General features: G+C 55.5%; 2 protein-coding genes across 5 annotated transcripts; one reads left to right on the plus strand and one right to left on the minus strand.

The window, feature by feature from the left end:
• Positions 1-477: 477 nt before the first annotated feature.
• TUBGCP2 (tubulin gamma complex associated protein 2) lies at positions 478-19,478 on the minus strand. 3 transcript variants are annotated; one of them, XM_039252380.1, is made up of 18 exons: positions 19,407-19,478; positions 16,381-16,540; positions 14,436-14,564; positions 13,442-13,618; positions 12,638-12,797; positions 10,509-10,716; positions 10,003-10,202; positions 9,528-9,717; positions 8,526-8,671; positions 7,286-7,466; positions 6,526-6,706; positions 5,011-5,183; positions 4,568-4,696; positions 4,015-4,135; positions 3,346-3,489; positions 2,680-2,808; positions 1,844-2,007; positions 775-910 (listed from the first exon to the last, which is right to left on the minus strand). In XM_039252380.1, the coding sequence occupies exons 2-18, from the start codon at positions 16,528-16,530 to the stop codon at positions 775-777; spliced, it is 2,718 nt and encodes a 905-aa protein (XP_039108311.1). In that variant the 5' UTR covers positions 16,531-16,540; positions 19,407-19,478. The 3 variants fall into 3 exon arrangements, with proteins under 3 accessions (XP_039108312.1, XP_039108311.1, XP_039108310.1); XM_039252379.1 differs by having other exon boundaries at positions 19,100-19,434; XM_039252381.1 differs by lacking the exon at positions 19,407-19,478 and having other exon boundaries at positions 478-910; positions 16,381-16,530.
• Positions 19,479-19,528: 50 nt separating this feature from the next.
• Positions 19,529-23,387, plus strand: ZNF511 (zinc finger protein 511). Of its 2 annotated transcripts, none has more exons than XM_039252382.1 (6): positions 19,529-19,700; positions 20,069-20,142; positions 20,556-20,757; positions 20,939-21,072; positions 22,063-22,212; positions 22,993-23,387. In XM_039252382.1, exons 1-6 carry the CDS (start codon positions 19,548-19,550, stop codon positions 23,069-23,071), a joined length of 792 nt encoding a protein of 263 aa, XP_039108313.1. In that variant the 5' UTR covers positions 19,529-19,547; the 3' UTR covers positions 23,072-23,387. The 2 variants fall into 2 exon arrangements, with proteins under 2 accessions (XP_039108313.1, XP_039108315.1); XM_039252384.1 differs by having other exon boundaries at positions 20,939-21,063.
• The last annotated feature ends 2,514 nt before the right edge of the window (positions 23,388-25,901 follow it).

Consider the following 25,901-nt stretch of genomic DNA (forward strand, 5'->3'; position numbering starts at 1 on the left):
CGGCCCTGCACCTCAGTGCTCCTCAGGACTCCCCCACCCTCCAGCCCCACCCGGTGGCGGGACACGAACCGTGCTGCCCCCTGGTGCCAGAGCCCAGCCTAGCTGATTTCTGGGAGACCGGGGATGCCCACCTGGACGTCAGGCTTGGCTCTCGTCCCCTGTGAGATCTTGGTAATTAATCATCTGGAAGCTACACAAATGCCACATGTTTTCACGCTTTTTTTTTTTTTTTTTGGAAAGAGAAAGAGCCCAAGTGAGTCAGAGGCAGAGCAGAGGAAGACAAAGAAAAAGAGAGAATCCCAGGAGGAGTAGAGAGAGAGAGAGGAAGGGAGAGAGAAAAAGACCCTTTCTCACCCAGAGCGGGGCCGAGCTCACCCGGAGTGGGGCGTGTCTTCACCCGGAGCAGGGCCTGTCTCACCTAATGTGGGACTCAAACTCACCAATGGTGAGATCATAACCCGAGCCAAAGTCAGATGCTTAATTGGCTGAGCCACGCAAATGACCCTCACTTTGCCTTTATTTGAGAATGAAAACAGTTTTAAAAAGTCACCCTGTTCGATAGAAGAAAGCTCACATAAACACACCTATAGAGGCGTCCAGCTCAGTGGGGGTGGCTGCTGTAAAGGGGAACCTAGCGCCCTGAGAATGAGAGCAGCTTGGCATAGGCGCCCCTCAGATCTTCTATTAAAATGGTAATGATGCACACAACACACAAGGTTCAGCAACAGTCACGTAACAGCTTCTGAACTCATTCTTCTGCAGCACCTGCTGGCCTCACTGGGCGGTGACGGCGACCCGGGGTGCAGATGTTGGGGGGCCCCGTGGGATGGGCACTTGGGGTGCTGCCTTCTGGCTCCTCTCCGCAGACAGACGCTCCAGCCGCTCCGTGTAGAAGCCGTTGAAGTCGAGTCTGCGGGAGGAGAGGGGCCAGGCTTCTGCACAGATGCCCCGGGCGCAGAGGCACCCTCCCCGGCACAGCCCACCTGCCCCACAGCCAACGGCGGGCCCTGTACCAGGTGGCCCTACCCACACGAGGGCCTTAGGCTCCAAACGGCCTTCACTTCTTTAAGCAATACTGACACCAGAATTTAAACACAAATGAGATTTAAGCGAGAAATCCAAAACCTCGAATGAAGAGATGTAAGCAGGAACATCTCCAGCAGAGCACCTCCTCTGAGCCCCTGGACGCTGGGGCCAGCCCTGCCTGGCACGGGGCCCAAGGGTCCCAGGCCCTGTACTTAGGACATCGATCCTCAACGTATGACACCTTCCAAGGCAAGGACACCCCCACAATCTCCTGCAAATAAGCTGAGCCACTGCCTCCTCTCGGAAGAGCCACGCGTCCAGAATCCATGGGCAGTGGGAACCTGCCAGCCCCAGAACCACCAACTGGCCATCCCTCCAGAGAGTGACAAGGCACAGCCAGCCCCAAAAGCTCAAACGGGGAGGATTTAGTGAGTGCCACCACGCCCCCCACTGTGTGCTCCCAGCACAGTTCCCATCCTCTCTCCATTGGCCACCCTGGCTGTCCATCTGAAAATAGGGGGTGTGTGTGTGTGTGTGACACTGCTGCTGTGCATGGCCTGGGGCTGTGGGGGCACTGATGGGGTGGCCTGGCACACGCTGGTGAACACAAACCACTATGCCTGCCCATCTGTGACTTCAGGGGGTGACGAGTTACCACCAGCAGCCTGAGGACAGAAGGCCTCACGCCCGAGTGGACCCTGGCTGTCACACCTTCCCTGAGGTGGCCCAAGGCTGTGGGGCGACGGCGGTGGGGGAGCAGGTGAGGGAAACCTGGGACTCCCAACAGGTGGGGACGGAGGACACCGCCCGCACCCACCTGGAGATGACACTGGCCATGCTGTGCTCACAGTCGCTGGTGCTGTAGAGGCTCAGTCGGGCCAGAAGGTCAAGCAGATGTGCTGAGAAATTCTTATCAAACTTGTTGATGGTGGCCTCGAAGCTGGAGGCCAGCTGAGGGGCGTCCACGTGCTCGGCCAGGTACTGGAAGCCACGGTCGGGCACCATGAGTGCCCAGCCCGGCCTGGGCACTGCTCTCTACCAGCTCAGCTTCCCTCCCCCTTCTTTTTCTAATAGAAAAAAGGATCCGGGTATATTTTCATGTGATAAAAGGGGAAGGAGTTAGGGCAACACGAAGCCTCCTGAGAGCGCAGGACGGAGACACGGTCTGGGCTGCCAGCACCTGCTGTGCTCACCCACCCACCTCCAGTGTTCTTTACGCGGCTCAGGTTTTCAAGCTAATGCGGCATTCTCTCCTGGCTCCCTCTCAGTGGAGGGAACGGAACCAGGGGCCCAGGAGCACGGGCCTGGGTGGTGCTGCAGGCCCTAAACCCCCAACGTCCCCTCCAAGGAGGCGAGGACACCTGGCCCCTCTAGTTAAGGCCAGGCTCTGACCGTAAGGACAGCAGGGCCCGCGGCGCCATGCCTGCTGCATGCCAGGCCCTCCAAGGGGCGCCCACACCTGCTCGGGGGAACTGTGGCCTTGCCCTCCAGCACAGTGGGGCTGAGGTTGGGACAAGTCGGGGGAGGAGAATCTCTGGGGCTCATATTTAAAATATAGTTTATGGTAAACTTTTTTAACCAAAAGGAAGAGTGACGGGCAGCAGCGGGTGTGCTTGCTGAGCTGCGGGCCCAGCAGAGCTGGGCGAAGCGCACCTTCCTGGCGAGCTCCTTGCGGGTGCGCTCTTCGGCCCGCTCGGCCTCCGTGGGCGGCCCCAGCATCGTGCCGTGCTCCAACATCAGGCGGCCCAGCTCACCGTCCAACTTCATGCTCTGCGTAAATCTCTTGGGGTCAGAAAGAAACGCTCCTGTTGGTGTCAACCGCCCCAGCGCAAGTGCAGTGTGCGCCTCCGCACAGCCAGGCAGTCTCTGCACGCTCGGGGACAGCAGACGCGAGCGCTGGAGCTGTGCCCACATGACCTTGCGGGTGCCGGCCAGAGGGCTGGTCCACAGACTGCCTGCAGAAAGTTTCTCCCCAGCTCTAGCCCCGTGCGGCCACAAGAGACCTGGGAACCGGGCTCCTGCGCTCTGGCAGCTGGCCACCGCCCTGCATGCTCTCCGCTGCCCCCTCCGACTCAGACCCCCTAGGCCCTGGAGCCCCAGTGAACTCTCAGTCGCCTCCTCTGCCGCCCGACAATTGCATTCTGTGCCAGTGTTTTGGGGCAACTGCTTGTAACTGAATCAAATAACTCAAGTTGGACAAAAAGAACAGCAAGTGCCCAGAAAAATGCCGGGAATAGAGGCCCACACCGGCAGAAGGGGCTCAGAGCCACAATCCTGCAGACAGACGGCAAGAGGCGAACGGGCTGCGTGGCGCCGCACCTGCATGCAGTTGGTGAACATGACGCACACGGACATGAGCCTGGAGAAGACCTTGAGCAGCTCAGGGTTGGTCAGCATGCAATCCTTCAGACAGTTGTCCAGGAAGCTTGTGTGGTGGCCCAGCACATCATCGATGTTGGATGCCTGTGAGGAGACAGGGCCTCACGAGGAGACGGACCCTTCACGGGCCTGGCTTCAGACGCAGCTTTATACACTTCTGGACTGTTCCCTTTTTTCAAAGGACCCTGTGGCCTTTGAGGGAAAATTTCAAAATACCGGCACAAGAAAACACTAAATGTGCCCTCAAAAGTCCAAGATTTTGGTTCTTAAACACAGAAAGCTGGAAGAAAATACTGCTGCTGCCCCTTTTTGCTTCTGGGACATCCTGACAGGTCCCAGAACGTGCTGGGGATGGGGTGAGGAGCCGCCCCAGCCCCACAACTCTCTGCACGACCTCAGGGTCAGGTGCCCCCCAACACACATGCTCCAACACACGCACACCCTCACACGCTCGTGAGGAAAACTCGTGTGCGAGTGTAGGCTTTGCCTCCTCCCCATCAGCCTGGGGCAAGCGCCGCTCTCATCCCCCAACACCTGACCCACTGCGGTCCCTTCTTAAGAACCTACTAGAGCCTTTCCAGCGTTCTGATTTGCTCAGCGACAACTCACAGATTTCAGGTTCTTCTCGAGGATGTGCCAGGTTGGCTCCATGACTTCAAACATCATGTAGTACTGAATGTTCTGGACGAAGTTAAGCATCCGCTGCCGCAGAGTGAAGGCACCGGCAAACCTGAGCGAGCAGACGGTTTCAGAGCAGATGACAAAGAGCCAGTGCGTATGCAGTGTCTGGGGGCCACCCGCCTCCAGTGCATGCTCCTCAACGGGGGCTCACGCGCAGGCAAGAACACCGCGGGGTGTCACGGGTCAGCGTGCGGGGCACCTCTGGCCAACAGGGAGCGGTTAGCTGACACCATGCAGCTGCGTGTGCGCCAGGAGAGAGCACATATCCAAAGGGCTCACGCTGACAGACCCAAGCCCCACAAGTCTGTACAGATGGCTGAGGGACAGAGCCAGTGGCTACTGCGGTCGGCAATGGCCCTGCACCGCAATGCAGAATGGATCATGGAGCTATAAGCTACAAAGGTGTGAGGCAAATTGCCTTTTTGTGAAGTGGGAAGGCACCCTGGCTCGAGGGGAGCACGTATGTGGGGACGAAACGCACCACTTGGCAGAGTGCAGTGAGCACTGCTTGGCGGCCTTGTTGCTGATCCAGACGCTGCAGAGCTGCCGCTCCACGTGCTTGCAGTAGAACATGTGCCTGAAGAGCATCTGGTAGCGGGTCAGGGCTTTCCTGCAGGGAGGGGGTGGGGAGAGGTGCCTAGGGTTCTGCCGGACACCCGGGGTGGGGTGAGGGGGGCGCTGCCGGCACTGGACCTCATGAGGCTCACAGCAGATGGCGGCCCGGGCTTCGGCGGCACTGAAGCAGTTCTGCGCCCCGGCCACCAGGCGCCAGGCAGCCCACCCTGGACAAATGGGTGGGGAGGTGCCTTGGACGCTCAGCAGAGCAAGGCAGGTGCTGAGCAGACCCAGACCCTCCCTCCTGGCAATCCTGAAGAAGGTCTACAAAAGCTAGTGCCGGAAGGATCAGGAAGGATCAATGCTCACCTATTGATTATCAGCGACAGGGGCCACTTGACGACGTAGTCAAAAGAGAAGGCCTCAAGGCCACTCAGCGTGAGCTCTGTGGGGTCGGCATGTACCATTGCCTTCTCCTGCTTGGTCTCGATGGCCAGAACCCTCAGGAGCTGGGTGATGAGGTCATGAGGCATCAGATCGATCTTGGGAAAGACCGAGAGGGCGGCGTCACCCCTGCCGTGGCCCCAACCCAGCTGCGGCACAGGCTGGAGAAGCAAGTCCCTGCGCAGGGCCCTCCATCTCAGAGTCCGGCTCACAAAACAAGGGCCCACCAAGAGACCCTAACTCAAAAACTGCACTACTTTCCACCAAAGTAGAAAGACAAATATACAGAGAGAGCATTTAAAATATAACTGATGACATAAATGAAAAATTAGGAAGCAAGTCAGAAAGGCCTGAATCCCTCCAGATTTACAATTTTACCACAGGTACCAGGCCCAGGCTGAAAGAGAAGGTCCATGTATCTGAAGACATAGTACAGCTGACCCCTGAACAACAACAGGGGCGGGGTGCCAACCTGCCATTCAGCTGAAAATCCACGTGGAACCTCTGACTTCTACGCTGGACTACGGGCAGCCTGCTGCCAAGCGAAGCCTTACTGCGACAGCTGATGGACACACGCTTTGTATGTTGTATGCAACACACGGTGTGTTCTTATAACAAGACTAGAGTACAGGAAACGTCAAGAAAATCAGAAAGAAAATCCATTCACATCACTGTACTGCATTTACAATAAAAAATCTGCGTGTAAACAGACCCACACGCTCACACCCAGGCCGTGCAAGGGAGGGCCGTGGGTATCACTGTCAAGAGTTGGTTTTTCCGGGGCGCCTGGGTGGCTTAGTCGGTTGAGCGTCCGACTTTCGCTTAGGTCATGATCTCGCGGTTCGTGGGTTCGAGCCCCGCGTCGGGCTCTGTGCTGACTGCCAGCTCAGAGCCTGGAGCCTGTTTCAGAGTNACCCAAATGTGATATGTGACTTCACAAAAATTTTAGAAATAAGTATGGGGCAATATCCTTGTGACTTTGGGTATTAAAAAAAAAAAAGGATACTTTAAAGCTTCTAAAAATTTTATTTATCTACTTATTTTATTTATTTTCAAGTTTATTTATTTTGAGGGAGAGAATTAGGAGGAGGGACAGAGAGGGGCGCCTGGGTGGCTTAGTCGGTTGAGCGTCCGACTTTCGCTTAGGTCATGATCTCGCGGTTCGTGGGTTCGAGCCCCGCGTCGGGCTCTGTGCTGACTGCCAGCTCAGAGCCTGGAGCCTGTTTCAGAGTCTGTGATTCCCTCTCTCTCTGACCCTCCCCTGCTCACGCTGTCTCTCTCTCTCTCTCTCCTAGAATTAAAACATTAAAAAAAAAATTTTTTTTTTAAATTTAAGAGTTGGTTTTTCCCATGTTTTACTTCAAATGTCTTTCTCAGACAGCTGCTCCAGCTCTCGGGACACGGGGGGTGGTCCAAAGGGCGCTCCCACCCCCAACCCACCTTGAGATCATCCTTGAAGGGGTCCGTGTTCGCCGTGCTCATGCGCAGGGCCAGCTCCAGCAGCGCCTCCAGACGGGTGGGTGTGATGTCGTCCACCGGCTTCTTCAGCTCCTCCTCGGTGAGGTCCATGAAGTGCACAAAGAAGTCCCCCTGGTCCATTAGGAAGTAGCGCTTGATGGACCTGCAGCACGGGAAGACACAGGTCGCCAGTGAGACTGGCGGACGTGCAGTGGCCTGGACTCGGAGGAACCGGCAGGCGTCTGTTAAGGAAGACCTGCGTGCTCCCACCAGAACAAGCGGTTTGGATGATGGGGGGGGGGTGCAGGAGGAGGGACCACGCAGCCCGGGAAGGACATGTGGAGCACGTCGCCTGGCAGCGCCCCACACCAGGAAATACATTAGAAAGGGGAGGCCAGTGGTCAGCTTCGAACAAATAGAAATGAATAGCTCTTCGGCGGGGTGAGGGACTGCGCCCGGCTACGCTGCCTAGAAGGGCCTGGTGGCCTGCGGCTGGGGGAAGACTGGGAAGCTAGGTCACAGCAGACAAGGTGACACAGGCAGACACTGCCCTGCTGGGCCTTGGGGAGGAGGACCACAGTGGCAGGGTCATAAATGCGTTAAGGTTCTCAGGCAGGACAACCTGGCAGCGTGCCAGTTTTTACATAGACAAGACAGAGCCACTAAAAGGAAGTTTGTGGCCTTGGTCAGGTCCCCCAGGGCTGCACATGCTGAGCCAGGAGGCCAAGGGCAGACAGCACACCTCAGGTGCGCCACGAGCTCCTTCTCCTCCATCAGGAAGGCCAGCAGCACCTTGCTGGCATAGTTGAAAGCCTTCTCGATTTGCTCAACGTACGCCCGCTCCTTCAGAGTGTAGATGATCTCCTTGGCCACTGGGCAGGTGACATCGTGGCCACACTCTCTAACTACATTCAGGTATTTTCCTGAAAAGACAGGGAGAAAACAAATTAAAAATTTCACTCTAAGTTCGATAAACCACAGGCCTGAACCTCCGGTATGGTAACCCGAACAGCAGCTAGAGGGCTGGAAACGACAGAGGTTGAGGACAGTCTAGAACCCTCTACACAAGACAGATGCCCACGGAGCACAGAAGTGCTAAGTGCTAGGACGGGCTGGACTCTCTTTTATCCAGATCTTCCAAACAAAGAACCCAGAAATAATTTCAAAAAGATTTCAGAGAATGAGACTCTAGACCCTCTTCCAACCATGTCCTAGACAGCACAGCTCGCGAACGAAAATGCTGAGTCCAGGCCAGCAGTGTGTCAGGCACGTCAGCCTGTGCAATGGGGACGGGAGCATGGCTGGCCTAGTGAGGCCTGCGTCCTTGGCTGTTTTCCTGTCATGGTGTGAGACCGACCCAGGGAGAAACAGGTCTTCGGTCTCTGTCCCTGGTTGCTGGCGCTAAGCTCCTAAAATCCTTGGGATCTTGTTACTCATGAAGCCCCTTCTGACCACACCTGAGTTCATGCCAGCGAGGGACTCCTGGCAGCTCCCCTCAACAGCTTCAGGTTGGGGGCTGGGGGCCAGGGACCCAATCCCGTCATCACCACCCCGAGGTCAGGATAGAGAACAGCTAGAGACTGAATAAATCACCAATGGAGTGCCGGTAGCCCAGGGACACAATACTTGTTGACGTGGGGGCCGCCCTGAGGGACTGAGCCTCAAACCAAGGAGCCCCTGCCAACCCCGGGCAGTCAGTCTGAGGGCTCAGTTAGTTTACAGGGCGCCCAGCTGGTGTCAGTGAACAGAGGAGCAGGATGCTGGTGTGGAAAACCCCTGCGGCTGGGGTCAGCTGGGGGCAGGGAAGCAATTTTCCTGTCAATGGTAACAGAGTTCTAGAAATGAAGTAGTGAGGAAAAGGCATCTGGGAGACAACCCCTCAGGGTCAGGGCACAGTGTGACAGCATCCCGAGCCACAGACGTCAGACAGGACAGTCGCCAGGCAGGGAAGGCACCACGCGGCGCCCGAACGGGGGGCTCACCGGTGCTGAGGACCTTGCCCGCCATTTTCTGCAGGAAGGAGGGGATCTGGCGCTGCACGACGGTGTACCGCTGGTCCCAGTACTTGTCATTGTAGTCCTCCTGGATCTTCTCCTTGCGCAGCTCATGCTCTTCGACCATGAACTCACTGTAGGCCCAGCAAGAGCCCTCAGGGGACCAGCTGACCACAGGCCGCCCCCCAGCCGGTACCCGGCCGTGAGCGACAGTGAACCCACCAGCATCCTGGGGGCAGCTGTTTCAACCTGGGGCTCGGAGAAGACCCGGGGCTGCAGGGCTGCAGGTAGACATCTACCTTCACCCCGTCCCAGGGGAACTTAGCACTTCCCTCCATTGTGAACACGGGCAACATGCAACCCCAATAGCAGGGGTGCAAACCTGGCACGGCTGCTTCAGATACCGCTCTCTTGAGGCAGGATTTTAAAACTTGTTTTTTACAGTTTACTTAAAACTTTATTTTATTTGAGAGACAGAGAGAAAGGGAGAGTGCGAGTGGGGGAAGAATAGAGACAGAATGAGAGAGAATCTCAGGCAGGCTCTGTGCCATCAGTCCAACGCAGGGCTCGAACTCAAAAACACTGAGATCATGACCTGAGCTAAAAACCAAGTTGCATGCTCAAGAAATGCCCAGAGTCCCCCAAGCACCCCATGCAAGGCACAATTTTAAAATCATGTTCCTTGTAAGGCCCTCCCCTTGGACTATTACGTGCATCATTAGCAGAGAAACACAACTTCCAGCCACAAACTTATTTTTCATGTATTTTAAGAAATATACCTCAACACGAGACTCCTCTGAGTAGCCCTAGCTCTGTTTATGCGTTTAAATATGTGATGCAGAAACGGAATGCACAAGTCTCACCAACGCGGAAGGAAGCTCAGGCCAGGACACCCTTCATGCAACAGGATGAAGCCTCCCAGGGCCCGTGTGGGCGTCTGGCCCCCTCCCGCATCTCACCAGTGTTCTCCTCAGGCTCCGAGAGCCCTACCTGTACGGGTCATTGATTATCCCTCTATAGATCCATTTCTCCAGAATCTCAAAGTAGGGCACGCTGGCAGCCTTGGTGAGGTACAGACACAGCTCCTGGGCCTGGCTGTCGCCCGTGTAGTTGAAGCTCCGGTCATGGAGAAGGCTCAGGGTTGACCCTCCAACACACTCGCCTTTATCCACCGAAGTGGCTGCAAAGAGGAGGAGGTGGTGCTCAGTGCTGAGAAGGGGGTGCCCATGGCGCTCGCGGCCATGTCATGACAGACCAGCGCCTCAGTTCATCTCTGGTCTCCTGGGGACAGGTGCTGCTCTTGCGGGACACACTCAACCACCAAGTTGTGATCACTAACTGAAGTCTATCAGGAAGAGCTTCCGGAGTCTTCCTGCCACACACAGACCAACACACGAAGCCCGGCAGGCTCTGGCTGCACAACACGTGGCCCAGCCGGTGCTCCGACAGGAGGGCAGGCACGCACCCAGGGAGGCCAGGACGTCCAGGGTGCGCATGGCTGGCTGGATGTAGAACCAGAGCTTCTGCAGGGACAGGAGGCCCTGCCTCTGCAGCTGCTCCAGCTGGGTGACCAGGATCAGGTACTCCTTCACCAGCGCCCTCATGGCGGCCGCCAGGGCGTGGTTCACCTGCCCATATTCAAAGGAAGACTTCTCTTCAATGAACCTAGGAGGGAAAGGGGCACCGGGGACCATGAGCAGATGAGGCTGAGTTTTCGGGTCACATGTCAGAAGCCCTGGGTCCCCTCCCCACTCAGGCTCTTAGCCCTGAAAGGAACCTGCAGACACGACTCCTGCACTTGTCCCCACGGGCCCTGAAAATCTGTGCTGGGAGTGAGACCCGGTCCCAACAAGAGAAGCAAGCTCTTTAAAACAGGGCTCAAATCTTTTCCTGGGCACGAAGTCCGAGCTACAGGGGTCAGGAGCATCTGGGAAGGCTGGTGCCCAGTCTCAGGTCCCATCTGGTGCCCACCTGGTCACCGTGGAGTAACTGGCAGCCACCGGGAGGATCCTGTTCACCAGCTCCCTGATGGACAGGTCGAGGTTGGGGTCCACGAGGAAGGTGCGGCTCTGTCTTCCAGTGAGGGGCTGGGCGGTGAGGTACCTGCCGTCCACCCCCACCAGCACGTACAGCAGGTCCTCCACCACGGCGGACTCCTGCGCGGCCAGGGGCAGCGTGCCTGTGGGCGCGGACACCGCTGGGCTGTGGCCTCGTGTCCAGGGTCCCCTGCTCTTTATGGAATCTCCTCAGCACCCTCCATCCCCCCTCGTCCCCACTACACCCTCCAGCACTCACGGGCACGAGAGCCAGGCGGATTGGGATCTGACTGGTCCCAGCAGGGCACGGAAGGCTGGGACTCCGAAAGCACCGGCCGGCACTGGCGGAGCCCAGAGCAGTGCACCACAGCCTTAAAGCGCCAGGCGGAGAAAACCTCTCACTCAGATAAATGCCTGACGCAGTCAGGAATTTAAGAAGCACTTCTGCCGTAAGCTGCTCTTACAGCTCTGCGCACAGCCAGTGAGTCTGGGCTGTTGTGGGGTGGAAAGGTTTCCTTCAAAGACTTTGAAACCAGGTATGCGCAGTATGAGGCTGTCCCCTTACAACCACCCCAGGGACTGAAGGACAGTCACGTGCCATCACCAGGTCCGCCCACCAACGCCTCATGAGCCAAGCAGCCCCTGCCTCCCTCAGTTCACAGGCCCTGAGACGACCCTCGCTGTCCCTCCCCCTCTGCCCCACCTGCCGGGACAGGCCGCCACGCACGGGCAGCCAGAGGCAAGAGCAGCAGAAAGGGTCTCCATGAAGTTGCGCCTCACCCCAGCCTCGCACAGCTGGCCCCACAGCACCCAAACCGGGGCCTGGCAGCTCAGGTGGTGCTGCGCCACACCCTGCTGGTCACGACAGCACTGCTGGAGTCACACATGCAAGACACAGGCTCTGAGCACGGCAGCCACCGTCTGTAGCACGGGTCACCTGGCACGCGGAGGCGCACTCTAAGCTCAGTTCCTTTCCACAGCCCCGTCAGGACAAGAGCACCCGCAGCTCCTGTTCCTCTGGAGCAGGGCTGCCTTCCGGGAGCCATCACCAGCCTTGGCCTCTGCTCACTTGAAATCTGAGCATCATCCTGCTTAGACCCCCCAGTGCACACTCTCAGTGGGGGTTCAGGGTGCAGTGCCAGGTCAGTCGGTCCTGGGCGGGGGACTTTAGCCTCGGGGCAGACGCCACCCTGCCCCTCCAGCGCCATGTCCACTTGTGGAAGAAAGCTCTGTAAGCTGTGCTGGCAAAAGGCAGGCTGAGACAGGAAGGGACCACCCTGAAGGGACACGGGACACACCAAGGTGAGGGGACACTGCACCACAAGCCGCGGCCAGGAGACCGATCCAGCAGGGTCTCTGTGGCTTGCCAGGGTTTGGGGAGTCACTGCAGAGGCTACATGGGGGCACAGCTCTGCCACTCAAAGCTGCGAGCTCTGGGACTGTGGAGAGTGCCATACGGAGCAGGGGCAGGACACGAGGCTCCGTGCCACCAGCCACCTGGGCCAAGTAAAGAAAGCAAAACACCCATTCCCAGCCACACCAGCTGGATTTCAATGCCCATGAGCTCCATTCAGCTGATAGCACCATACTAGGCAGCAGATCCAGAACATTCCTTTAGCACAGAAAACTCTGGGGAAATAGAACCCCAAGGCAGTGAGAGCAGGACAGTGTCTGAGCAAGAAGGGCGGATGGAGGCAGGGCCCGGGACCAGGCTGGAGCAGTAGGAAGGAAGTGAACACAGGGGCCACCCCCAGCTCCAGGACCCAGCAGTGGTGCCAGTCACCACAAGAGGAGTGGGGACATCAGATGGAAGGTCAGGAGCCCCGCTGTAGACACACACAGAAGGCAGTTGGCCCCATGAGCCAAAACTCAGGGAGACATGCTAGGGATAGAGACCTGGGATCACAATGGGTAGTCACTGTGGAGAAGGAGACCATCGGGGAAGACCCAGGCCAAACCCTGGGACCCACCTGGAAGATGAGGTTGGGGGTAGGGCAGCACAGGGAGGGCGGTGCCCCACGCTGCTCACACGCGCAGAACGTGAGAAACAGACACGTCACTTACCTATAGGCACAGCTGCGTCTGTGCTGACGCCTGAGCCAGGCAGGAAGTCCCCAAGCAGGGCGGGTCTCTCGTATACCCATGGCGGAAAGACGGGGAGGCGCTGGCCTGAATTTTTTTTGTTCTGCTTATCTCGAAGCAACTTTCTTGTCAGTTCCAGGGACTGGTGAGGGTATTTTCAAAAACAAAAAAAAGATACACTTTTAGTACGAACACTTAACGCTAACGCATGCGGCACTGGAGAGGTCAACCACTGAGCACACGGGAAGGGATGAAATGACCGTCTCCCTGCCCGTTACGATGTGAGGAGCTGGGACAGGAGGGGAACGCAGGCACGTGCTCTGATCAGACCCTCGAGGGGATGCAGTTCTGACAGGGCTTGAGGGTCACAGAGGTAACAGCTTGAGAAGACAGACGCCCATCAAGTGACCAGCGTGGGACACAAAATCAAGAGCAAGAAAAACAGTAAGTATAGGAGGTAGAACATGATGTAGATGAAATTATCTATAACCTTAAGAAATAAACTGAAAAACTAATAGAGGAAAACAAAGAATCACAGTTTATAGTGTAAGACCCGCACGAGTGCCTCCGACACGCGGGCCCAGAATAGGCATCCGGCCTGTGTGACGCAGGGCCCTGTGTTTGTGACGTGCATCAGCACTGCCATCCCTACACAGCTAGGTCCCCATCGGGAGTGAGCCTCAGCCCCTCCACGTTCACGTACTTCTCTAGCACGCACACGTCCCGCCGCCGCACCTGCTCCCGCAGGCGTGGGGTGTGGGGCCTGCGGACGGCGGGGCGCAGTACCTGCTGCAGCGTGGAGCCCGTGGCCACGCTGCCAAGCTGCTTCCTCAGCTCCTCCAGCTCCTGCATGGAGATTTTGGAGGCCGTGGGGGGGGCACTGAAGCCGCCGGTGCTGCTGCCTGCAGCACTGGCCCCGAGCTCAGCTCTCTCTTTTGCATTCTGTTGTAAGTACTGCAGAGTCTGAAAATACACGAGGCCCCGCGTTACACGCTTGTGCGCTCTGCTGAGCACGGCCAGGCCCCCTTCCTCCTTCCTGACCCCAACCACCACGTGGGGGCCAGCAGGAGCTCCCGAGTCCGTAGGGTGCCGTCCAGTCTTTCCATGTCTTCTGCCATGAGGTGTCACATCCCCAAACAGAGGGGAGAATAATCCCACAGCTGATTGACAGCCAATTCCCAATCCCTGTTCCCAATATGGCCTTTTCTCTATGCTCGGCCCGTCTCCCGTGCTGCACGTGGCGAGACCTCTTCCCTTTATCTGATGGTCAGATGTGACTGGTGCGGCAACGCACCCTTCACCCTCAAACAGACCCCAGGGCTGCGGAGTGAGAGGCCCAAGCACATCCCCGGACGGTCCTGGCTACAACGGTGCCTCTGGGTTTGACATGACACTAAGTGCTTTCCCTAGGCTCACACATAACACGTGCCAGTTCAAAACAGACAAAACCCCAGCACGAGACTACGAATTAAAATCCCCCATCTCCAGGGGTAACCACCGTACTATTTCCCAGGGGTACTGCCAATGTGAGCTGCTGTTCATCCTGATGCACCACAAATATACTCTATGGTACGTCAGAGTGCTCTTAGCACGAGGCAGGGAAAGAAGCCATGTGTCGGGTGCTGCAAGTGAGCAGAAATGTGCCATCTGACAGCAGGCGTACCATGTATTATCTCAGCTGAGCAAACTCACGTGCTCAGAACACATTAATCAGAGCAACTCCACACACAAACTCCATCAGAAGCATGCGTCACACTCCTGAGGCATCCACAGCCGTTACCTCTCTGTCTTCCGTGAGTTTCGATAACAGGTATACCAGTGGGTCAAGGTTCCTTGTGTTTTTAGATTTCAGTTCATCATATTTCTTTAGAAAGTCTTCTGGAGTACGAGAAAATTCTGCTATTTTAACCTCAAAAGCATAAACAGAAGAGATTTAGTGACAATAATAAACCGTTAAAATCTTCCAGAAAATTAAACACGAAAACCAAAACAGTGAAATTAGGTAGGCTACATGATTGTACACTCCTCAAATTAAACTTAAATTCAACAAAACATCTCATTAAACCTACCCATGGTCTCTCCCAGTTTCCCTCCTGTTATGTTTCCTCAGCCTGAGATCAGAAAATAACCACTAAGACGTTCTACCAGTTTGTGCATTCACTTTAAACATTTAACTCTAGTGGCGGTTGCGTGGCTCAGTCAGTTAAGCGTCTGATTTCAGCTTGGGTCATGGTCTCTCAGTCCGTGGGTTCCAGCCCTGCGTCAGGCTCTACGCTGGACAGCTCGGAGTCTGTAGCTTGTCTCCCTCTCTCTGCCCCTCCCCTCCTCATGCTTTGTCTCTCTCTCAAAAATAAACATCAAAAAAAATTATGCAGTAGGGCGCCTGGGTGGCTCAGTCGGTTAAGCGTCCGACTTCGGCTCAGGTCATGATCTCACGGTTTGTGGGTTCGAGCCCCGGGTTGGGCTCTGTGCTGACAGCTCAGAGCCTGGAACTGCTTCAGATTCTGTGTCTCCCTCTCCTTCTCCCCCTCCCCAGCTCACGTTCTCTCTCACTCTCTCAAAAGGGAACAAACGTTAAAAAAATTTTTTTTTAAATTTTTAATGGTTTATTTATTTTTGAGAGAAAGACAGAGACAGCATTCAGAGAGAGAGGGAGACATAGAATCCGAAGACAGGCGCCAGGCTCTGAGCTAGCTGTCAGCACAGAGCCCAACCCGGGGCTCAAACCCATGAACCGTGAGATCATGACCTGAGCCGAAGTCGGATGCTTAACTGACTGAGCCACCCAGACGCCCCCAAAACTTTTTAAAATTTATGCATTTAAACCTATTCCCCCTAGAATCAGGCACAGGCTCAGGGGTTATGTTTACTCTATGATGCTCCCTTGTAATAAATTAGAATCACTTCTGTGTTCCCATTCTGCCCGGTGAATGTTTCTAAATTTTTTTTTTTAATGTTTTATTTATTTCTAGGAGAGAGAGAGAGACAGCGTGAACAGGGGAGGGTCAGAGAGAGAGGGAGTCACAGACTGAAACAGGCTCCAGGCTCTGAGCTGGCAGTCAGCACAGAGCCCGACGTGGGGCTCGAACCCACGAACTGCGAGATCATGACCTAAGCGAAAGTCGGACGCTTAACCGACTAAGCCACCCAGGCGCCCCATGCCTGGTGAATGTTTCTAATTATCCTTGTGCCGTTATTAACCTCTTTAAACTACTGAAGCTTTAAAAAGTGCTTCTAAAAACAAGTTTCAAATTATCTTATACTAAATATCTATAATTTTGAATTATACACTATTTGAATAAAAAAAGAAAAAACTGCTTTAGAGGGATTTCAATGCAGTTAATACCAGGAGCTTCCTTTTCATCCAGAAGAATATCTAATCTCCCTCCTCAGGCGACCCGGAACCTGGGTTCTGAGGTTAGGCTGACAACCCAGCAGTCTCCCCGAGCCTCCAGTTATTCATCTGTACAACAGGGTGAGTTCCAGGAGCTACTATGAGGAATCATCAGAAGCACTAAGGTGAGCAGAATACATGGTCCAAGAAAAGCCTTTGACAAGTACCATCTGCCATCTGCACTGCCAGTGCTGGGGCTGCTCAATCAAGGAGTCTGTGAACTTGGTGCACAAGCTGTACCAAGAATGGGGCCCACCTTGTCCAGTGCACAGTCCTGCACCGGGACGGGGCCCACCCTACCCAGTGCACACAGTGCAGCGCCAGGGCCCACCTTGGCACTGTGTGCAGATACAGTGGTTGTGACATATGGGGTCCTGTTCTTCTGCAGCAGGTCGATATAGACCTCAGCACCATCTCCTCCGTGGACACGCAGCAAGCTGAGAAGCTCATTGACGTCATGGTGAATCCGAAACTCACTCATAGTTTTGCCTCTGAAACAACATCACAACATACTCTAAAGAGGGAAGCAGTTTATGAAAAACAAAACTGTGCTAACAGCTCTAGTGAAGATGAGGCTCGAGTTAAACATCAAGCAGTCGACGCAACAACCCCCTGTATGCTAATTAACTAATGAATATTAACTTGCAACTGAGAAAGTGAGACTCTAATCTCATGTGATGGAAACAAGTTCCGGACATATAAATATCTCCGTCTCATGCTAAACATCGAACACTGGCCGGAGTCAGGGGATCTTCAACCATAAAGGCAGAACAGGTAAGCAGCAGCTGATGCATAAGTCACTAGCACACATGCTTTTAAAATCGGGAGCTCACAATAATCAGTTATGGGCATGAGGTGTAGCTGGGCATGGGTCACGGAGTCCCAGCTAGTCTGAACCCTGACTTGGCCAATTCTGGGCTGTAAGGTCTTTGGCAAGGAGCTCGTCTTTCTAGGCTTCTACTGACAAGGGGTGAATAGTAAGTCCCAGCCATAGAGCTATTGTGGAGATTAAATAAAATCATCCTTATAAATTAGCAAAGGGCCCACACATACTAAGCTCCTAAGGCGCTGTCACTAGAGAAGCAAGAAGGAATTCCGTTACTACACAGGGCTGACCACGTGGAAATGTGACTGGAGAAAGGGCTGGTTTCACCAAAGGAAAACTGGATCTGAGTCACCATCAGTTACCTTATTAACCACAGACCCTGAACGAGGCACTGCAAACCACAAGCAAGGCAGAAAAGACAAAAGCCTCTTTGAATCTCAGGGCACCCAGTTTTACCCACGTCCTACACGGCTTCCTAAGGAATGTGGGTTGTCCTGTAGCAGCTGGACTAGATGTCCTATAAGGGATGGACACTGTCACACTAGATGGCAAGGGCACTGCATTCACCGTGGGAAACACCTGTCGCCCAGATACAGTAGGCAGAGAGGTCGCTTCAGAAGAAGATCATCTAGGTGAATGTTTATTTTTTTTTAGTTTTCATTTATTTATTTTTGAGAAAGAGTGAGTGTGTGCGTGCACACGCAGGGGAGGGGCAGAGAGAAAGAAGAAAGAAGGGAAGGGGGAGGAGGCAGGGAGAGAGAGAGAGAGAGAGAGAATATCGCAAACAGGCTTCATGCCATCAGCTCAGAGCCTGACATGCGGCTTGGTCCCACAACCCTGGGATCATGACCTGAGCTGAAATCAAGAGTTGGATGCTAAACCGACTGAGCCACCCAGGTGCCCCAACGTGAACGTTTATTTTAAAACTATCCTCATGAAACCTTACGTTTGTGGCAAAAATACAAGCACAGCCATCCTCCCATTACAAGTGTTAATACTCCAAGGAAGCTGGTCCTCTGTGCGGATTTGGAACAATTCCTGCAAGATCTGTGGCTCTTGCCTGCGGGCAGGAGCTCTCGTTAGAAGACCTCTGGAAACGCGCAGAGGGCACCTTTGGTTGTCGTAGGGACTAGAAGGGTGCGCTTGGTGTCTAGTGGGCTAGAGACCAGAGAACCTAAATCAACAGAAGCGTCCCGCCGCTGGAAACAGCTCGGAGGGGCTCGCTCCTGAGTCCTCCTGTCAGTTGCCACAAACACCGACTTCTGTAGTGAGCAGAACTCACCTCCTCCTCACGCTGAGGGTGAGCGCACGCTGCCCCACGAAAAGGTTAGGCACACATGCCCCCCCCAGTGAACACTTCAACAAAACAGTCTTTGAGGGTTTTTTGTTGTTTTTTTTTTTTTTTTAATCTTTTAACATTTATTCAGTTTTGAGAGTGAGAGAGAGCGTGAGTGGGGGAAGGGCAGAGAGAGAGAGGAAGACAGAATCCCAAGCAGCTCCAGGCTCTGGTCCAAGCTGTCAGCACAGAGCCCGATGCGGGGCTCGAACCCAAAGACCTTCATGACCTGAACTCAAGTCGGAAGCTCAACCCACTGAGACACCCGGGCGCTCCGAAGATGGTCTTTGGTGAGAGCTCAAAACTAATTGCACAAATGGGCTTGAGAAACATAAAATTTGTGGAAAAAAAAACAAGTCAAGAGCCCTGACGGCTTTTTCAGGGACAGAGAAGTAAAGCATAAGAGATGAATCTTTCCAGAGCTCTTCCTAAGCGCGAAAATGACCGACGGGGAATAGAGCCACAAGCCTTTACTTCCAGGATGAAGGGGCCAAAAGCTTTTTATTAGGCTCTTTAAATTACAGCTTTAAAAATTATTTCCTAATTTTTTAAGGTAACAGGACCCCCCTTCCTGACCGCCGCACGGCACGGGTGTACAGGCCCTGAGGACGCCGAGATACCCGGCGGAGGCGCGGAGTCCGGTTCTGGCCACCCCGCGCACCCCCCGCAGGAAGCCCCTCAGGCCACCCATCACCGTCTGAGCCAGGGAACCGGCACCGCGCGGACAGCCGCCTCCCCGGCGGGGCACAGCGTCCCGCGCATCCCAGGGGCTGACGGGGTGCAGACTAGACAGGCAGGCGGAACACGCAGGGCCCGACACGCCAAGGGGGGGCCGCCGGACCAAGGTAACCGGAAGCCACCGAAGCGCTTTACACAAGGAGGGTTTACCGTAAAACGGGAACTCCGCAAAGACAACTCTGGCTCCGGTTTGGTTACTGGTCTGGAGACAAGAACGATCCAGAGGCCGCCCCAGCCCTTCAGGGGAGAGGCGAACGCGGTGTGGACGGCGTGAGGGCAGTGAGGGCGGAGGAGGAGTGGGAGCCTCTACGGCTAGGAAGCCGCACGGTCAGTTAGGCTCGCGGCCTGAACCGTCGGTGGGGCAGTCGGCGCACGGCCGGCGGCAGCGGAGCGCGGAAGGGAGACTGCGCCCCGCCGCCCCCACGGCTCAGGCCCCCACCGCCCCCGGGGCACTCACCGCGCTCGCCGCGCCAGTCCCCCTGGGCTTGCAGCGCAGCCCGCGGCGGCAGAGGAAGTGGCGCGAGGCCACTTCCGGCCCCGCCCCGGCCCGCTCGCGGACGGTGGCCGGCAGGCTGCGGGGCCGCCGGCGCGCCGGGCGATGCAGCTGCCGCCCGCGCTGCACTCCCGCCTGGCGGGGGGACCCGGGGCGGCCGAGCCGCTGCCCGTGGAGCGGGACCCTGCGGCCGGGGCCCCGCCCTTCCGCTTCGCGGCGCGCCGGGTGCGCTTCTCGCGGGAGCACGAGTTCTTCGAGGTCCGTGAGCCAAGGGAGACGGCAGCTGTTGGCGCGGACGGAGCGGGCGGGGCCCGCGGGCGGGGGCGGTGCTCGCGGCGGGGGCGGGGCCCGGGGGCGGGGCGGTGCTCGCGGCGGGGGCGGGGCCGGGGGCGGGGCGGTGCTCGCGGCGGGGGCGGGGCCCGCGGGCGGGGGTGCGGCGGCGCTCGCGGCGGGGGCGGGGCCGGGGGCGGGGCGGGGCTCGCGGCGGGGGCGGGGCTCGCGGCGGGGGCGGGGCCCGCGGGCGGGGGCGGGGCGGCGGCGGCGCCGGCGGGCGGGGGCCTGAGGGCGGCGCGGAAGGGGCCGGGCCTGGCACGACCGGCCCCGCCCCTGATGTGCGTCTCCTGAAGGATGGGGACGTGCTTCGACACCTCTACCTTCGGGACGTGCTCACGCAGGTGACCGAGGCGCCCGAGAGGCCCAGGTAGGAGCCTGCCCGCTCCTGGGCGCCCTACCCTCTGCCCGACCTCAGTCCGTGCCCTTCTATTCTGGCTCGGTTCTATTCTAGTCTATTCGGTTAAGCGTCCGACTTTCGCTCAGGTCATGATCTCGCGGTTCGTGGGTTCGGGCCCCGCGTCGGGCTCTGTGCTGACTGCCGGCTCAGAGCCTGGAGCCTGTTTCAGTCTGTGACTCCCTCTCTCTCTGACCCTCCCCTGCTCATGCTGTCTGTCTCTCTCCTAGAAATAAATAAAACATTAAAAAAAAAAAGAATTTGATATTTTGAAAGAGACATCGAAGCTTTATTGTTTATCAGGCTACTTAAAGGCGTCGAACGGAAGCCTCAGGCGGTCTGTCATCAGCACGATGGCGTTCCCACGAGGTGGTTTCCTTTGCCAGGGTGCCTGAGTTCACCTGTCAGGTGGCAGGCTGCTGCCAGGTGTTCGACAGCCTGGAGGACTACGAGCACCACTACCACACTCTGCACAGAAACGTCTGCTCCTTCTGCAAACGGGCCTTCCCCTCGGTGCACCTGCTGGACATCCACATCCTGGAGTGGCATGACTCCCTGTTCCAGGTCCTGTCCGAAAGGCAGGACATGGTGGGTGATGCGTCCATGTTCCTTGGGGCGGCGGGGGGCTGGTCCCTTAGCGGTTTGCCTAGTGGGTACCAGAGCTGGGGGGGGTGGGGAGTCAGCGCACTGCTCCCAGCTCTCAGGGTCAGGGGCAAGGTGTGGGGGGATTCTGGGGGTCAGGATGGAGGTGACACCATTGCTGTTTCAGTATCAGTGCCTGGTGGAAGGCTGTGCAGAGAAGTTCAAGACCAGCAAAGACAGGAAAGATCACCTGGTGAGATGTCACCTCTACCCTGCGGACTTCCGATTTGATAAACCAAAGAAAAGCAGAGGGTATGCAAGGTGGTGCACATGTTGAGCTGTGGGATGGGGCCCCTGAATTTAGAAAACCATTCTGAGTTGCGGACTTTAAGGGTGCTGTGGGCTGGGGGTTCTCAGGAGAGGTTAGACTGGTAGAGCATGGTTTTGCCAGCCCAGCTGGGCGTGACTGGGATTTCACCTTGGTGTCTGCCCTGGGGCATCTAGGAATGTTACAGGTTTCTCTGCTGTGCCTGCATCGCCCCCTGGGGGCGCCAGCCCCACTTGCATTTGCTGATTTGACCTGGGAGTTTATCCCAGGCTGTGAGGCCGTCTCCCTCAGGAGGACCCTCCAACTCTTCGTCTGGTTGGTAACTTGGACAGTAAAGCCCTTTTGTTAAAACACCACTGTTCAGAGCAGCCAGGGGAAATGCATCAGGAGTAATTCTAAAGCTTGTATTGTTTTTCTTTGCTTTTTTCAACTGATTCCTAAAGAGATCTGTCAGGACGTCCTGAGAATCGCATTGAAGTTTTACGAGGCTAGCAGTCCTCAGCAGGACTTTGCTCTCTAAAGTACCCTGATTCCGAGAGCCCACTGTGACACGGGAGAGTCACGAGGCTCCGAGTGCAAGGGTCTCGGAGGGATCATTTCAAGGAGAGAAGTCCTGCGGCTCTGGATTGAGTAGGGATTGGGGAGGAGGCTCTCAGTACTGCTTGGTTAACGTTAGCAAACTTCTCATAGTTGTGGAAAGACACTGGGCGCCCTTGGGAGGCGTTTAGCATGTGGCACTACAAAAATATTGATTTCAAAAATTAAAGTGTAATTGTCATTAAATTTACAAAGTGGCATCCATTATGTGACCATTCATTTAGGATTTTGTTGTAATCATGTCTGTCCCAGTAATCTGGAAAGTACACTTTGCCAAAATAGTTAAAAAATATTTCTGGGAGAAAAAGTAGTGTTTTTGTGGTCAGTTTGTCTGTGGGAGAAGACAGGGCCACAGGAGCCACCACTCACCCTCTCTGTCTCCACAGCCCAGCCACACCTGTGGCTGCCGTACAGGCGTCAGCAGAAGCTCCGGGGCATGACGGGGAGCAGTCAGGAGGGGACGCCATGGAAGTCTGCTCTGAACACGCGGCCTCCCTCCCAGAGCCCGTGGGCGAGCGACGGACCTCCAGCCACAGGTCAGTCCCTGGTGTCTTTCTGAAGCAGGTTCTGAGTGTGGGCTTTGTGAGGACAGTGCTGGGCTGGGCCCTGGGCAGTAGTCGCCCTGAGCGAAGGGGACGCAGGGCCGAGTGTTGGCTCAGCAGGAGTTGAGAGCCCGGCTGTTCCTGTTCTCTCTTGCGCGTGCTGTTTCGGAAGCCCTGAGGCACGGGAAGCCAAGGCACCACCTCCTCTTTGCTTCGTGGCCTAAGCTGGGGTGGAAAAACCATTGGTTGTCGTTGCTGAAGTTAGAATCCACTAGTCTGTCTTTCTAGTACTAATTGCTCTCTTCTTGGGCTAAACTGGATTTCAAGTCTAATTTTGGGAAGAATATGGGACAGAAAGAAAGAAATTAACGACTGCAAACTGACAAGAAGGTAGACTCTTACTCCCAGCTGCCGTGGTGCAGCCGCCCAGCCTTTGGCTGCAGGTGGCCCCGGATGCTGTCGCGGTCAGGTTCCTTCCAGATGGTGGGCAGCCTGGGCCTGGAGCTCGGGGCGGGAAGGGCCCTCTTGGCCCAGTGTCCCAGGCGAGTGTGCACTGGTGACTGGGAGGGTGTCCCTCGGGAAGCAGGTCTGAGGCAGCCAGCCAGGTGTAGGGAGGGAGCTGCCCTGGGGGCCTGGGGCACCTGGGGAAGGGAGAGCCCGTGTTCCAAATGTTCCTCAGTTTGTTCCAACAAACTCATGACGCCGTTTTAGGAGTTGGGCTTTTGTTGGGAAAAAACACGAGGGTTTAGTACGAAGATCCTTTTTCTTTTCCAGAGTACCTTCTACCATCTGTTTTGGTCAAGGTGCATCGCGAGGATTTAAAAGCACCAAGAAAAGAAAGGAAAACCAGTGACAACGTGGACAGAGAGCCATGGACTCCAAGCTGACCCTGAGCGGGCAGTGGCCTTCCGCAGCACAGGGCATCAGTGATGCACTTTCTCTCGCCTTCTGGTGTGGCTGCCCTCAGACCCAGGCCTGTGCCACCCTCTGTGTCAGCCCAGCTCTGTGTCGGCGAACGGCTGTGTGACAGCAGAAGCACTGACAGACCCATGGATTCTGGAAATGGCCCCAACATATGCTCTGGTGACTGGAATGGGGGCCCGCTGTGCCTCCTCCCTCTGCAGGGGCCGCCCTGAGGATGTGCTGTATAAATACATAAGTATTTGCCATAACTGTCTCCAGCCGTGACTAATGCGTGGTCGAACTGAGTAGGGAAATGGGCAGCAGCTGTCTGTGGGGAATGTATCTGCACGGCTCGGTTTCCAGAAAGATTTATGAAGCCACAGCGCCCCTGGGAGGTGAGGATGCAGCACCTGAGTCGCGGACATTCACAGCTCAGCGAGAGGCTCCAGGGCTGTCCTTCCCCATCGGCGATCAGCTCAGAGCTGACGGGGGCGGGGGGGTTGGGGGGGATGACAGGCAGAGGGGCCCCTGTGCCGCAGGGGGCATTGGGCACGGAGGGAACCCCGCGGCCAGGGCCAGCCTCCCTGAGGAAGGACAGTGGTGGGCAGAGGGGCAGGTGTCGCGGCAGAGGCTCGCCCTTGCGCCAGGGCCTGGCTGGCATCTTCCTGGGGGGACACGGCACCAGTGTGTGGCTGTGTCCCAGGTGAACGCCACGCAGCTGCAGGAAGAGGGACACCGGGGAGAAACAGCAGGATCGGCTCCGTCCTGATGAAATCGGGGCCCTCGGTGGGGGGGCTAGGCCTGGCAGAGTGGGGACCCACCAACCAGACGAAGAGTTGGAGGGTCCTCCTGAGGGAGAGGGCCTCACAGCCTGGGATAAATTCCCAGGTCAAATCAGCAAATGCAAGTGGGGCTGGCGCCTGGGTGGGGGGGTGCTGTGGGCTACCCGAAGCTGCGCAGTCCTTAGGGACACACCAGGGGCTCAATGCTGTGGTGGTGGGGATATGGAAAGAAATGTCTTCACTAAAATAATCCAGCCATTCTTTAAACACATAAACAAGCAAATAATAATAGGCCTCAGAGAATGGGGACTAGTACCCAAAGTTGCTATGATGTATTATCTAAGATGTTCAATTTCCCACAAAAAAATGATGGGGCAGGCAAAGAAAGAGGAATCTAAAACCCACATGTCTGAAAAAGCAAGCAACAGAGACTGCTTATGAGCAGGGTAGGGTGTCAGCTTTATCAGAAAAGACTTCAAAATAGCCACTATAAGTCAGTTCACAGAACTAAAGGAAACTGGCTAAAGAATCATGAAGTGGATGAGGACGATGTCTTATCAAATAGAGACTATCAACAATGAGATAGAAATTATCTTTAAAAGAACCAAGTGGAAATCCTGGAGTTGAAAAGTACAAAGCTCAATCTTTTTTCATTTTAAAGTTTATTGTTGAGAGAGGTGAGCAGGGAGGGGCCGGGGAGGTGGCAGACAGAAGATCCGAAGCAGGCTCTGCTCTGTCAGCAGAGAGCTCGACGCAGGGCTCGAACCCAAGAACTGCAAGATCATGACCTGAGCTAAAGTCAGACACTCAACCGACTGAGCCACCCAGGCACCTCACTAGCAGAAGAAAGAATAAATGAACATGAAGATAGAGTGATGGGGATCATGTAAGCCGAAAAACAGGGAGAAAATAATGAAGAAACATGAAGAGAGCCTCAGGGAAATGTGGGCACCGTTAAGAGCAATACACGTGTGAGGGGGGGCACCAGAAGAGAGAAAGGAGCAAAAACTGATGAAATCATGGCTAACGACCTTCCCAAAACCACTTAAAAAACAAATTACCCACACATCTAAGAATCTTAATGAACTCTAAGTAAGATAAACGCAGAGAGAGTCTGGACATGTAATAAAAATGCTGAAAAGTGCAAGACGAGGAAGAACCTTGAAAGCAACAAGACGGAAACGGCCGCTTACTTACAAGGACACTTCAGGAACATTAGGCGGTGGGCTCCCATCAGGAGCCGCGGAGGCCAGAAGGCCGGAGGGTGGCGCCTTCCCAGTGCTCAGAGAAGAAGGCTGTCGGGAATCCCACGTCCAGCAATCAGAAGGGAGCGGGGCATTACTCCATATCTCATGGAGACAGAAGGGCCAGGGAGGGATGTTAGGAACAGTTGCATGCCACAAGTTAGATAATGCAGAGAAACGGGTACATTCCTGGAGAGACACAGACACTAAACTGACTCAAGAAGCAATAGACAATCCGAATAGGCCTGTAACAGGTAAAAAGATTAAACAATAAACAGCAACAAACTACCCATTTAGAAAAAGTAGAAAAGTTCAGGACCAGATAGTTTCACTGTTCCAGCAATTATTTAATAAGGACAATTAACACCAATTTTTCAATAACTCTTACAAAGAGTAGCTTAGGAGGGAACACTTCCTGACTCCCTTTTGCAAGTCTAGTTTTACTCTGGCATTAGAACCAGACAAGGACACACAAGAAAAGAAAAGCATAGTGCAGGGGCGCCTGGGTGGCTCAGTCAGTAGAGCGACAAACTTCAGCTCAGGGCATGATCTCAGGGTTCGTGAGTTCGAGTTCCACATCAGGCTCTGTGCTGATAGTTCAGAGTGTGGACCCAGCTTCAGATTCTAGATCTCCCTCTTTCTCTGCCCCTTCCTGCATGTGCTTTGTATCTCTCTCTCAAAAATAAATAAACATTTAAAAAAAAAGAAAAGAAAAGCATAGTTCAATAACTCTTGGGAACATGGATGCAAAAAT

This window comes from Hyaena hyaena, unplaced genomic scaffold (assembly GCF_003009895.1).
Source record: "Hyaena hyaena isolate Hyena2069 unplaced genomic scaffold, ASM300989v1 scaffold_409, whole genome shotgun sequence".
NCBI classification, from domain to species: Eukaryota; Metazoa; Chordata; class Mammalia; order Carnivora; family Hyaenidae; genus Hyaena; species Hyaena hyaena.